Source organism: Pteropus alecto, unplaced genomic scaffold (assembly GCF_000325575.1).
Source record: "Pteropus alecto unplaced genomic scaffold, ASM32557v1 scaffold642, whole genome shotgun sequence".
Taxonomy (NCBI): Eukaryota; Metazoa; Chordata; class Mammalia; order Chiroptera; family Pteropodidae; genus Pteropus; species Pteropus alecto.
Window position 1 is genome coordinate 100,745 of NW_006432462.1, and position 13,519 is coordinate 114,263.

The window sequence follows — 13,519 nt, forward strand, 5'->3', positions numbered from 1 at the left end:
AGAAGCAGAAGAAGAAGAAGAAGAAGAAGAAGAAGAAGAAGAAGAAGAAGAAGAAGAAGAAGAAGAAGAAGAAGAAGAAGAAGAAGAAGAAGAAGAAATGGAAACCATCCAAAGCATATCCATCTATCCCACTCCCCCAATTAGCTACTATGTTGGCTTCGGTATTAACCCCTCTATTGCTTTTCTTTCATTCCTTGCCCATACCTTTCTAGGTCTGCATCCCCAAACAACATATTTTTGAGACAATGGGAACAAGCAACACAACAACTGAGTGAGAAAAGGATAATGTGTCTATCAGGTGAGGCCCCAGGAGACATTTACACTAACAGTGGCTCAAGCTCAATCTCTTCCCTGGGATTTATTGGAGCCTGAAGACAGCAGACAAGACCCCAGAAGAGAGAGAAGGGATCCTAGAGTTGGGTCTGGTCTTGCTGGAGGTGGCCAGATCCTGGCTCTCTAGCAGAACTAATTGCAGGAGATCAGAGGCCCACGTTTTTTGTTACACAGTTCAGCATGGACTCTAGGGGTCACCTGAGATCATTTCACTGGGAGGAAGAGAAAAAAATTATTCTTGGCCAGTCTGGACACTGGAGAACGGCTCATGTCAAGACAAGCCTAGTGCGGTCAAGGAACTATAAGTTAGAATCCAGGCCACACATTACCAAATGTTACAGGATGGTAACACAGTTGTCTGCACCTGGGATATGTCAGTTAATCATAGATGAATCAGTCATCTGTTGCCTACTAGAGAAAGGTATCAGTGGGAGATGACCTTTAGAAAGAGGTGGCAGAGGATACAATACACATGAGGCACGTAGGGTTCTCTTCATGACACCTTCAGACTCAACTCTGCCTGGCCTCCCTCATCCAGAGAACTGAGTTTCATCCTCTGCAGGGAAAGGCTGGTGGGCAGTGGTCTGTCTACCACTCTCACTACTAGGAGGAGAGAGGACCTGTAATAGCTCCTAATTTTTCTAATGTTTTCATTCATCTCAGCTCCTCACTTCCTACTCACAACAGAATGAAAAGAAAATATGATATTTCAGGTTGGAACCATTGCAAACTTGGGATGGGGCTCTGTCAGGTCTAAGTCAGTTACCGCTTGTCAACATGCATCCTGGCTTCCAAGTTTGTGTTGTTTTCTACTTCCCTGTTCCTTGGTCTCTTACATAAAACTCTAACATATGGCTATAACACTCAGTACAGTTTTAGTGGGGTTTAGGAAAGAACAAACATAGTTGTGTATCCTTTCAATTTCACGACAGACAGTGAGAATTCTCTTGTGACTGGAGTTTGTGTCTTGAAGGTGGGGAGAGGGAGAGAGAGAAAGAAAAGATGTGATAGGTTTGTCAGAGAACAGACTTGTCTAGTTGACATTTTAGTAATAAATCAATAATCAATGAGGGAAGCCAAAGAGGGATCTGGAAATGTGTCCACGCAAATAAGAATTGATGATAATGAGTCTTAAAGTGGTTTTCTTCACATCTCTAGTGGCTGGGGTTGGTTGAGCTTCTGGATATATGTGTTTCTTTCCATCATTCTGTCTTCTCTTTCAGAAACTCCAATAATATGTATATTAGGTCAGTTGACTTGGTCCTATATTTATTGGTGATATATATATATATATTTTAATTTATTTTCTCTTCATGTGCTTTACACTAGTCAATTCTCATTGTTATGACTTCGAGGTCATACATCTTTTATTTTCAATGCCCAATCTGCCGTTAGTCCCATCTAGTATAGTTTTCATCTGTGCTAATTCTAGTTTGTGCTTCATTTTATCTTCTATTTCTTGGCTGACACTTTCTATCTCTCTATTTATTTCAAGAGATTTTGTTCATATCTCTGGTATTATTTTTTTAAAGCTGGTTTAAAGTCTTTGTGACATATTCCCAATGTATCCGTCATGTTTAAGTTAGACTCTATAATTGTCATTTCTATGTAGTTGAGTTTTCCTGGTTTTCCATATGCAAGTGATTTTGGATTCTATCCTGGATATACCCAACATTATGTGATGAAACTATGGATCTTGTTTTAATCCTATCTTGATATTTTCGTTTCAGCAGACAATCTGCCCAGTTAAGTACAGGCTGCCAATTCCACCCAGAATTCTGTGGTTTCTATCAGTTCAATCTATAAAATCTACAAAACTTTTGACTTGGTATTTGGATGGATCTAAGTGTGAGCTACACGATGGTCCATCTGGGTTCCAGGTAGTTGACAATTTCTTAAACATTTTCCCAATATCTTTATAACTTATTAGAATCTGTGCCAGCTCAGCTCAGAGTGAAGACTAAGAATCATAAACAATTATCAGAATGACTTTCTCAAGCTTATGTCTCTGCACAATCGCCCAAGAACTTCTGGTTCCCTGGCGTTGCCTTTTTTGGTTTTCTGGACAAAAAAAAATTGTCAATTTAGTTCCCTCGTACTGATGGCCTCTTGCTGTGTCAGTGTCTATGTCTGTTTCAAGAGGCAGAAGTATAAACTGCAAGAGAAGCAATGTGTTTCTGTGCCACGCTCTTAGAAACAGCTCTGAAATAGAAAGGCAAGGTCCACGACCACTGTCGTCATTGCTGACAACACAGGAGATTCACCTGGGGCTTCGGGCATGGGAAATAGAGAGAGAAAAAACAAAAGAAAAGAAAATGTGAAGATCTTCAATTTTCTCTGAGCATTAGGAGTTCTCTTTCTCCTCCCGAAGTGTGGACAAGGGAACACATCCTGAAGCTCTGTCTATGTCTCTCTAGTGCCCCTTCTAGCCTTCCAGCTGCCTTGAGTCCAGGCCCTGAAGGAAAAATGGGGCACTCACCCAATGTTCAATGATCTTTCGAATGCCAGCGTCTTCCCCAATCTGCTTTGTGTGGTTAACTTTGTAGGCACTCAAATAACTCCTCCATGAATTCTCTCCAGGTTTTAGAGCTGTATTTTATGCTGGAAAAAGGTGGCACATGCTTCTTGCATCATAAATGGAGCTCCGACCTGAAAAACTGTATTTGTTGTGAAAAATTAAATCACTTTGAACCATTGGCAGTTGAAAAACAGGAAAGAACAAGAGTTTTAAACACAATTTAAGGAAAGAAACAGAAAGAAATATTTACACAACGGTTCTTTTGTGTCCTCGTGTTTGAGAAATCATTTTATCTTGGCCTGTGTAAATGTTGAGGTGGAAAAATACGTGCAGGAATCCATCTTTGTTTTCAGACCAATAAAGCCAAGATAGACGGAATGTCATCTTTGAATAATATAAAGTTATTGGTAAATATCACTGTTGCTGACATACAAATGCGCCATTATCAAACCTTCACCTTCCTCTTTCATTAGTCTCAGGTGACATACAACAGCCGGTGGGCGTATAGTCCTCATTTCTCATGTTGACAGTTGGAAGTTGAGAAAATACAAGTCACTTGTACAAACAAGATTCAAATGGCAGAATGGGGAGAAGCAGAGATGGATTCAGCATAGTGGCTTCTGGTAGATGCTCCTTGGTCCCCCCACGGGCTCCCTCACGTGTATACCTGGATACTCTGTGTGGCCTGTGGGTAAGGGCTTGGGAGGAACTGATCAGACCGTAGGTTATGGTGCTGCAGAGGCTTCAGCACAAACAAGTGGGGGTGAAGATGGTGACAAGATGGTGCACCTAGGGGAGATCCAACCACCCACCACCTCCCAACAGCAGGTGTGTCCCAGGTGTAAGCAGAGAAACTTTCCTAACAGCAGTGAGACTCTGAAGATTGGCTCCCAGCTGAGGGTGCTGCCGAGTGTGTCCTCAGCTTGAGAGAGTCACAGAGATACAAAGTCACCTCACAGCAGGGACACTGAAGGTCCAGGACCTCATTTACATGAAAGACTTCAGCAGACCTTTCTCCCTTGTAAATCAGGTATAAACATTAGGTGTTTGTGTCCCTCAGAATATACTTGTCAAAGTGTTTTCTTCCTTTCACCTACCTTCTCCTATCCAAGGATGTAGAAACAGCTGTAGAAATCAAGTGCCAGGTTTGAGGGGGCTGAGGAGAGGCAGGTACAAGAAGGAAATTTGCATGGAGGCCCCTCCCTCCTCTGAGGCAGGAGAAGGGGATAAGAGAGGTCTGGGGAGCCAGGCTCAAGGCTGGGGGCTCAGAGGGAACTCTCTTAGGGCATCTCGACCATGGCCTGGGCTCTGCTCCTCTTCAGCCTCCTCTCTCAGGGCACAGGTGAGGCCTCCAGGGAAGGGCCCATGGGGACATCTGGGCTGTTCCTTTGTCTCTCCTTCCTCAGGCTTACCTGGTCCCTAACACTGACCTCACAAGAGTGTATTTTTGCCTTTTTCAGGGTCCTGGGCCCAGTCTGCCCTGACTCAGCCTTCCTCAGTGTCCGGGGCTCTGGGACAGACGGTCACCATCTCCTGTGCTGGCAGCAGCAATGACATTGGGAGATATAATGATGTCTCCTGGTACCAACAGCGCTCAGGCACGACCCCCAAACTCTTGATTTATAATGTCAACACTCGGCCCTCTGGAATCCCTGATCGCTTCTCTGGCTCCAAGTCTGGCAACACAGCCTTGCTGATCATCTCCAGGCTTCAGCCTGAGGACGAGGCTGATTATCACTGTTTCTCATATGCGGGCAGTAGCACTTCCCACAGTGGTGCAAGTTCATGGGGAAGTGAGTCCAAAACCTGCCTTGTGCTCACAGGGTCTCTTCTTGCTCTAGAGATGCTTCCCCACCCTGAGCAGAAGGGGCTTCATGCACCATGGCCTTGAGGATCAGTTCTCTCCGTGTCTCTCTGCTCTCCCACCTTAACATCCAAAATGCAACCTACTCTCTGTTTTTTTGTTTTGGGACAATGACAGTTTTCTTAGCCTGTATGTCATAGTTTCAGAATATGCAACCCTTTCCAACTCCTCAATTGCAGTATAAGAAAGACAAAGAGATATATGTTTGGGGCAGTTTTCACAGTCCTCAGGAAAATTCTCACTTTATTATTTTTTTATAGTCTAACATTATTTTTGTAATAATTTTTATTTTTCAATTACAGTTGACATGTAATATTATATTGGGTTTAGGTGTACAACACAATGATTAGACATTTGTAAAACTTACAAAGCAATCACCCCAATAAATCTAATTCCTATTTGACAACATACATATTTATTACAACACTACTGGCCATATTCCTCATGCTATACTCTACATCCCCATGACTATTCTGTAACTATCAATTTGTACCTCTTAATCCCCTCTCTCACTTCACCCATCCCTCCAATCCCCTGCTCAGTCTAGAAACCATCAAAATGCTCTCTGTATCTATGAGATTGTTTCTGTTTTGTCTGTTCATTTATCCTGTTCTCCAGAGTCCTCATATAAATGAAATCATAAGATATTTGTTTTTCTCTGTCTGACTTATTTCATGTACCATAATACCCTTTAGGTCCATCCATGTTGTCGCAAATGGTAAGATTTCATTTTTTTTTAACGGCTGAGTAATATTCCATTGTGTATATGTATCACGTCTTCTTTATGCACTCATATATTGATATACAGTAGGTTGCCTCCATATCTTAGATATTGTAAATAATGCTGCAATGAACATATGGGTGTAGTGCTTTGGGTTTCTTCAGATAAATATCCAGCAGTGGGATTACTGGATCCTTTTTTTGTCTCGTTATAGCCTTTGTTTTAAAGTCTATTTTGTCTGGCATAAGTATTGCAACACCAGATTTTTTTTTCTTTTTGTTTTTATGAAATATCTTTTTCCATCTCTTTACTTTCAGTCTATGTGTGCCTTTTGATCTGAAATGAGTCTCATGTAGGCAGCATATTTAAGAGTCTTATTTTCTTATACATTCAACCACCTACCTATGTCTTTTGATTAAAGCATTTAATCCATTTACATTTAAAGTAATTATTGACAAGAATGTAGTTATTGCCATTTTATTTTTTACATTTTTGATCTTTTTTTCCCCTTCTTCTTCTTAAAGAAGTTCCTTTAACATTCTTTGTAATACTGGTTTGGTGCTTGTCTGGAGAGCTCTGGGTGTTTTTTTGTTTGTTTGTTTGTTTGTTTTTTGTCTTTTAATTCTAAATGATAGCTTTTCTAGGTGGAGTAATCTTGCTTGTAGTTCTTTACTTTTCATCACTTTGACTATTTCCTGCCAATCCCTTCTAGCCTGGAAAGTTTCTGTTGAAAAACCAGCTAACAGTCTTATGTGAACTCCCTTGTAGGTAACTGGTTTTCTCTTGCTACTTTTAAGATTCCCTCTTTGTCTTTAACTTTTGGTGTTTTAATTATAATGTGTTTTGGTGTGGGCCTCTTTAAGTTCAACTTATTTGGGAGTCTCTGCTCTTCCTGGGCTTGTATGTCTATTTCCTTTGCCAGGTTAGGGAAGTTTTCTACCATTATGTTTTTAAATAGATTTTTAATTCCTTGCTTTCTCTCTGCTCTTTCTGGTACCTTTATGATGTGAATGTTGGTACGCTTGATGTTGTCCCAGAGGTCACTTAAACTAGCCTCATTTTTAAAAATTATTTTTTCTTGTTGCTGTTCTAATTGAGTGTTTTCTGCTATCTTATCTTTCAAATTGCTGATTCAGTCTTCCACTTTGTCTAATCCACTGTTGATTCCCTGTAATGTAGTCTTCATTTTAGTTATTATTTATTTCTGACTGGTTATTTTTTATGTTCTCTATCTTCATTTTTATGTTTCCTATTTCTTTGTTGAAGTTCTCACTGAGATCATTGAACATCCTTATAACTAGTGTTTTGAACTCTGCTTCCAGTAGATTGCTTTTCTTCATTTTGTTTAGTTCTTTTTCTGGAGTTTTGTTCTGTTCTTTAATTTGGAACATGTTTCTTTGTCTTCTCATTTTGGCTGCCTTCCTGTATTTGTTTCTATGTATTAGGTAGAACTGCTACATCTCCTGGTCTTGGTAGAGTGACCTTATGTAGTAGGTGTCCTGTGAAGCCCAGTGGTGCAGTCTCCCTGATCAACTGAACCAGGTACTCCAGGTGTGTTCCTTGTGTGGGTTGTGTGTGCCCTCCTGTTGTAGTTGAGCCTTGATTGCTGTTGGCATGTCGATGAGAGAGACTGACTTTCAGGCTAATTAGTTGTGAGAACTGGCTGTGACTACAGTGGAAAAATTGTTGTGCAGGATTTGCTTTAAAGGAGCTCTAGTGCCTGTCAAGTCTGCCCTTTGGGTGTGTGATTTGTGGAGGTAGTTGGGTAGTGCCCTGGTGTGGTCTGAAGCTGGCCAGTGGGTGTGTTGGTTTGGGGACATCTTAGGAGGAGCTCTGTTGCAGGCCAAGGTCAGTCACAGTCTGTGCCTGTCCAGGGCCACTTAGTATGAGCTACAAAGTGTTCTTCAGATGGTTGCCACCATCTGGGCGTGGAGGTGCCTGGGAGATGCTAAGATGTGAACTGAGGCCAGCTGCCACTAGTATTGAGCTTAGGGCTGTTCAGCAAAAGGTACAGGGCACACAAAGGCCAGATGCTGCTTGTTTGGGCTTTGCAAATCTTTGAGATATTTTAGGAAAGCTTGCAGTATGAGCCAAAATAGGCCATTTGTGTGGAAAATCACTGGAAGTGGCTTGAGTGGGCCTGCAATTTGGGTGGCACAGGGTATCAGGGAATCACCAGGGCAGGGCAAACAGTGTTAGCTAGGTTGACGGAAGCTCAGATATGGCGTCCACCTGCACATGCAAGCTAGTGGAGGGAGGGTTCAACAAAGGAACCATGGCTTCTGCCAACACTTCTGTCTGAGAGGAAGCTGTCCCTCCAGTCCTCACCTGGAAGCCAAACAATTCAGTTCCTCCTTGTATGTCCTTGGCCCCTCTCAATCTGCTGCCGCAGAGCTGGAGCTCAGAGTGAGTGAGTCTGTCATTAAGTAAGTCTGTGTATGGGCCCTTTAAGAGGAACATCTTATACTCCAGCAGCCCTCTGTCTCATTTAGCCACAATATCCACTGTTTTTCACAGCCAGAAGTTGTGGAGACTTCTCTTTCTGGGACTGGAACTCTGTGCTGGGAAGCCTGGTGTGGGGCCAGAATGCCTTGATCCTCAGAGGGGACCTCTGTAGTTGAGATATCCCTCCTGATTTTTAACTACCACATGTGGGTGTGTGACCAGCCTGTTCTGTGTCTCCAATGCTCTTACCAAGCTCAGTGTGGCTTCTTCTGTATATCTTTAATTACAGGACTTCAACTAGTCTTTCAGTGATTCTCAATGATGTTTGTAGTTTAGATATAATTTTGATATGGTCGTGGGAGGAGGCAAGCACAGCATTTATATACTCCGCCATCTTGACTGGGAGCCTAATTGGAAAATCCTCGCTTTAAATGCCTTGGTCCCCCACATCAGTGCAGACCATGTTGGATTTAGTTCTCCAGTCATAATGTTGTCTTATTCAGTTCCGTGTCTCCCACGCTCTCTCATCAGGGTGGCTCTTCTCAGTGGGTTATTCCTTTACACATCTGTTGCTGAAAAAAGAACAACTAAGAAAAGATGAAGATGTTGCTGAGAGACTGAGGCGAAAGGGTTGGATGTTCTTTTTCTTTTAGGATATCTCATTTTGACCCCATATCCAAGGAAGCTGAACAGGAAAGAATTTCAATTGCAATTCCGTTTTATGTAAAATTTCCACTCCTTTTAAATCAATGAACTTTTAATCTAGAAGCAGCTCTGCACATGCTGTTGCAGAGTTACCTCCCAAACTTTAAGTTCTTATGACAGATGTCCTAGTAAGCCAAAACATTGAGAAACCAATGCTTGGAGATAGAGAAAGGCTTATTCAATTTGGCTAAAGCAAGAGGATGGGAGAAAAAGATCTCTCAAATCTATCTCTCCCAGAAAGCAAAAATAGAGAGTTTTTATGCAGCTAGGGAGTAGGGGAGGGGAGTTCCAGGGAACTGTAAAGAAATCTGTGTTCCTTTAGTCACAGGTAATGCTTTTTTGTACTAGACTCCCAATTGCGGCTACCTTGGAGACATTCTTTCCTTCTTCAAAGCAAATTCATAAATTTCCTCACAACCCTCAGGTTATCTCTTCCTGTTTGACAAAGAGACATCGCATATGCAACTTAAGCCTACATTCATGAAAACCAAAAGAATTGAGCAGAAAGAGTGGTTAAGAACAAAGACCTAATGAAGAATTAAATTATTTGATTTTAGCTGCCGGAAATACTAGGGGCATTAAAATCACAAGGGGCTCAGCTACAATGCCTGTCTCCCCATCAGGCTGGACTCTTCCCAAAATGACTCCTTTTTTTTTCACAAGGGAAAAGATATTTGTGGGAGTGTCCCCATCTTTTCAAGGATCCTCAATGTATCTGTTTTCTATGATGAGCCAACCCAATTTCTAGCTGGAGTTTTAGCTATTATGAATATATATATATATGTGTACATATATGTGTGTGTGCGCATGTGTATATATATATGTATATGTATATATATATGTGTATATATAGTGTGTGCATGTACTTAGAAGAATGACTCATACCAAATTTTTATGGTCTTCACTGCCATACTTTACTAATTTCTTCTTGCTTGTGTGTGTATATATATATATATATATATACACACACACACGCACACACACACATATATGTACCAAGAACTGTTCAAACATCTGAATGAACCTATGTTTAGGCAACACAAAACCTAGACCGTAACCAACTCTGCCCATTTGGCTAGCATTTTCCCAGTTTTAGGACTAAAAGTACCATATCTGAGAAAGGTCCTCATTCTCAGGCAAATCAGGATAGATGTTCACTGTGATGATTATTTTATGGTTAATTTGAGTGGGCTATGGAGGGCTCATATTTTAAACATTATTTCTGGGTGCACTTATGAGGATATTCCTGGATGAGACTAGCATTTGAGTTGGTGGACTCAGTAAGTAGATGGATTGCGCACCCCCATGTGATTGGGCCCATGTAATTCATTGAAAACTTGAGTAGAACAAAAGGCAAAGAAAGAAGGAATTCACCTCTTTTCCTGTCTTGCTGATTGAGCTGGGACATCTCATCTCATCATCTCCTGATCTCATACTTAAATTTACATTATCAGCTCCCCTGGTTCTTGGGGCTTTGTACTCAAATTGTGTTAGTTGCAAGACCAGCTCACAATATAGGGCTTCACATTTACTAAATTGTTTAATTACAGATGCTATATGAGCAAGCTTCCTCATCACCTCCTCATTTTACAGATGTGGAAGCTGAGACATAGAGGGATGTGTTCCTTGTTTGAGATCAGCACTAGAAAGCAGCTGGCCCAGCAGCAAACTGAGGTCTTTGACCCCACGGTTCTTGTTCTTCACCACCAGCCTGTGGCTTCTCACTCTGCTTTCAAAGCTAAGAGTTGGCCTGTCCATGAGGTGCCAGAAAGTTCTCTCTCTTTTTTCAAAAGCAAGTGGCTTTGCAGTGACGTCCTGTCTAACAGAAATAAAATTTGAACCACATATGTTATTTAAAATTTTACAGTAGCTACTTTTAGGAGATTAGGTGAAACAGTCTGAATTAGTTTTCATAATATATTTTAATTCAGTTAGTTGAAAATATTTCAGTATGAATTAAATACAAAAATTAAACATTGTACATTATACTTATACTAAGTCTTTGAAATCTAGTGGGTATTTCAGAACTACAGCACATATCTACTGGGACGATCCATATTTCATTCTCAACAGGTGCATGTGGCTTGTGGATGAGATGGATGAGATGTCTTTGGGGTAACTGTCCCTGCAGTATAACCTTATGGCTACCAGGGGGTGATGGAGGGTACAGTCTCATGACCATCATGCCTTGCTAGGGAGAAACAGCTGCTCCACTTTTCACCAAACAAAGAATACCGCGTGCACGTAGAAATGAGGAAATTTTTATAACATGTTTCTACTGTCAACGTATGAAACATCCAAACCCGTGGAGAATTTTTATAAGTTTATTTGAGCCAAACTGATAATATATCCTGGGAGCAAGATCTCAAATTCCCCCAAGAATAATGGTTTTACGGCTTCTTTTGTGCATTTAAAATCAAGGAGGGCAGGAAAGGAAGATTACGTGGAGGTGGGAAAAACAAGGAGGAGATTGGATTAGAGGATAGTTAACAAGATTATGTGCTATCTTGAGAGTGGTTACAGTTTATTTCAAAGATGTGTTAACCTAGATGCACAGAAACAATGGGTAGGGCTTGCCTAAGACAATTAATCCCTTTACTAAAGAAGACATATGCCTGGGGTGTGACTACCCATCATGACCTGCCCAGTTAAGAATTCATGACCAGATATCCTGTGTGGTTACTCTCCATAGAGCTCCCCTCCCCCGCCCCGTACACACTACACTACTTTCTTTCAAAGACAAGATATTAAGTACAACTACAATTCTGAAGATGAATCTGAGCCATCAAACACAGTTTTATTATTACTCAGTGTAATAAAGGACAATAGTTCGAGTAAATTTTTAAATAAATATTGCTACAAAAATCCCTTTCAGTGGGAAGATCATTTCCGTACACCTCACATAGTCATAAAGTTATATTTTGTGCAGTGATCTAGAGGGAAGGAGGATTATAAGGACTATTTTATTGAATTTGGAAGTCTAGCCATTTTCCACAAAGGGATCTACCTGCCTAATTCACAAGGACAGGTCATGTTTATGAAGGTCAATTCTCCCTGGACAGCACTGAGAGTTAATCTCCCATGTTGTCATGATCCAGAGCACAGGTGTGAGAACTGACCAGCAGGAAGGCCAGTGGACTCCATGGGGAGACTCTGAGGTGTGACGTGTGAGGAGTGTAAGTATCGGGGCAGGAAGGTTGGAGAGAAGCCATTTGTCACTCGCCCAACTGGGAACAGTAGTGGGCATGTCTGAAGCATGTAGCCCACATCTTATCTTCAATTATCTCTTTAGACCCAACTCTGAGGGGCGAGCCATGGGGTGTTTCTGTCTCTGCACAGGTATCAATCACCACAGCGCTTCACACTTCATTTCTATGTATGTCTTCAGCATTTGTAAATGAATTAGTTACATTATATTCTCAGCAGTACTAGGTTTGAAAACAAATACGTTAGCTCTGGATATTAGGTAAAAATACATCTTGCTGATCATATTTATTAAACTTAAAAGTTTCTCTTCCTATTCTGACAGTTGTTGCAACTCAATGGCCTTGACCATGTTAGAAAAGAAATTCTGATCTGTCAGGAGACAAGCTTGACATGAGGAAGCCAGCCAGTCACCTGATTCCAAATGCCCCACTGACATGTATCCTATGTTGTATACCATGGAGGGAGCAGAGTGAGTGTACCCACCTCTGTCCAAAGGCAGTCCCGTGTTTCTGGGTGATGCAAATTCCAACACCGTGAAGATCTGAGAGTTCTTCAGAACAGACTCCGGGAGGACAGAGCACATGAATACAGAAGAGAGGGTTTGACAGGAAGGACTCAGGGGTCCTGGGGAATGGGATGAAGAAGATATGGGGGATGGTGAGGGGCAGGGCAGGATGGAGGCTCAAAAGTCAGGCTCTGAGGTCATTATCCTGGATTGGAATCTTGACTCATCATCACTGTCTGGGGGATTTCGGAAAATTTATTAACCTCACAGTGGTGGCTACCTCCTCATTAGACTGAAGGAGAGGCTGTGCCTTCAGCAGAGGGTTGATGTTGGGTTATCATGATGTCAAGTGAGGGGGTTCGGGAGAAACACCAAGAGTCAGCATCCATTAAGGGCTCCAAAGTAGTCATTCTGTTGAATTAGCTACATATGTAGGATGGCACCAGGGGGCACTGTGGGTCCTGGTTTAAGGACCCTAGGGGGTCCAATTCCCCAGGGCTGTGCTCAGTGCAAAGGGCATGACTGATGCCCCTTTGAAGACATTTGTGTTGCACAGAATGAACTCTCCACTCTGAAGCCCGCACCTGCCCTCCTTCTGACCTCAGGAAGTTACCAGCATGAGGCCCCGAGGCTCAGAGCTCAGACAAGAGTGGAGACAGAGACAGACACACTGGAGGAAGAAGAGAAGAGATTTGCATTCAGGCTCCTCCCTCTGGAGCTGCAAGCAGAGAGGATAAGACAGGAGCTTGGAGAGGCCAGTCCCAGCTGGGCGGCTTCAGGGCAGAGAGCCTGGAAACTCCTTCCCACCATGGACAGGGTTTCCATCTACCTCCTGTCCCTAGTTTTCCCCACAGGTCAGAGTGTCCCAGGGCACTCAGGGTTTCCCCTGCCTGATATTCCCCTCTAAGCACAGTCCTGAGGGACATTTGTTCTGACTCTGTTGCATCCAGCCTCATTTCTGTATCTGTTTCCAGGCTTCTGTGTTATGGTCGTTATGAGCCAGCCCCCATCTGCATCTGCCTCCCTGGGATCCTCGGCCAAGCTCGCCTGCACTCTAAGCAGTGAGCACAGCACCTTCTCATTCGTTGGTATCAACAGAAAGCAGGGAAGGCCCCTCAGTATGTGAAGAAGGTTAACAGTGATGGAAGCCACGGCAAGGGGGACGGGATCTCCGATCGCTTCTCGGGCTCCAGCTCTGGGGCTGACTGCTACTTAACCATC

General features: G+C 42.4%; 1 gene segment (V, D, J or C); it reads left to right on the top strand.

The window, feature by feature from the left end:
* Positions 1-4,121: 4,121 nt before the first annotated feature.
* Positions 4,122-13,519, top strand: part of LOC102890298 — a 15,599-nt gene continuing 6,201 nt past the window's right edge. The window contains 2 exon segments of the V gene segment in view: positions 4,122-4,193; positions 4,312-4,644. Coding sequence covers positions 4,148-4,193; positions 4,312-4,644 — 379 coding nt within the window.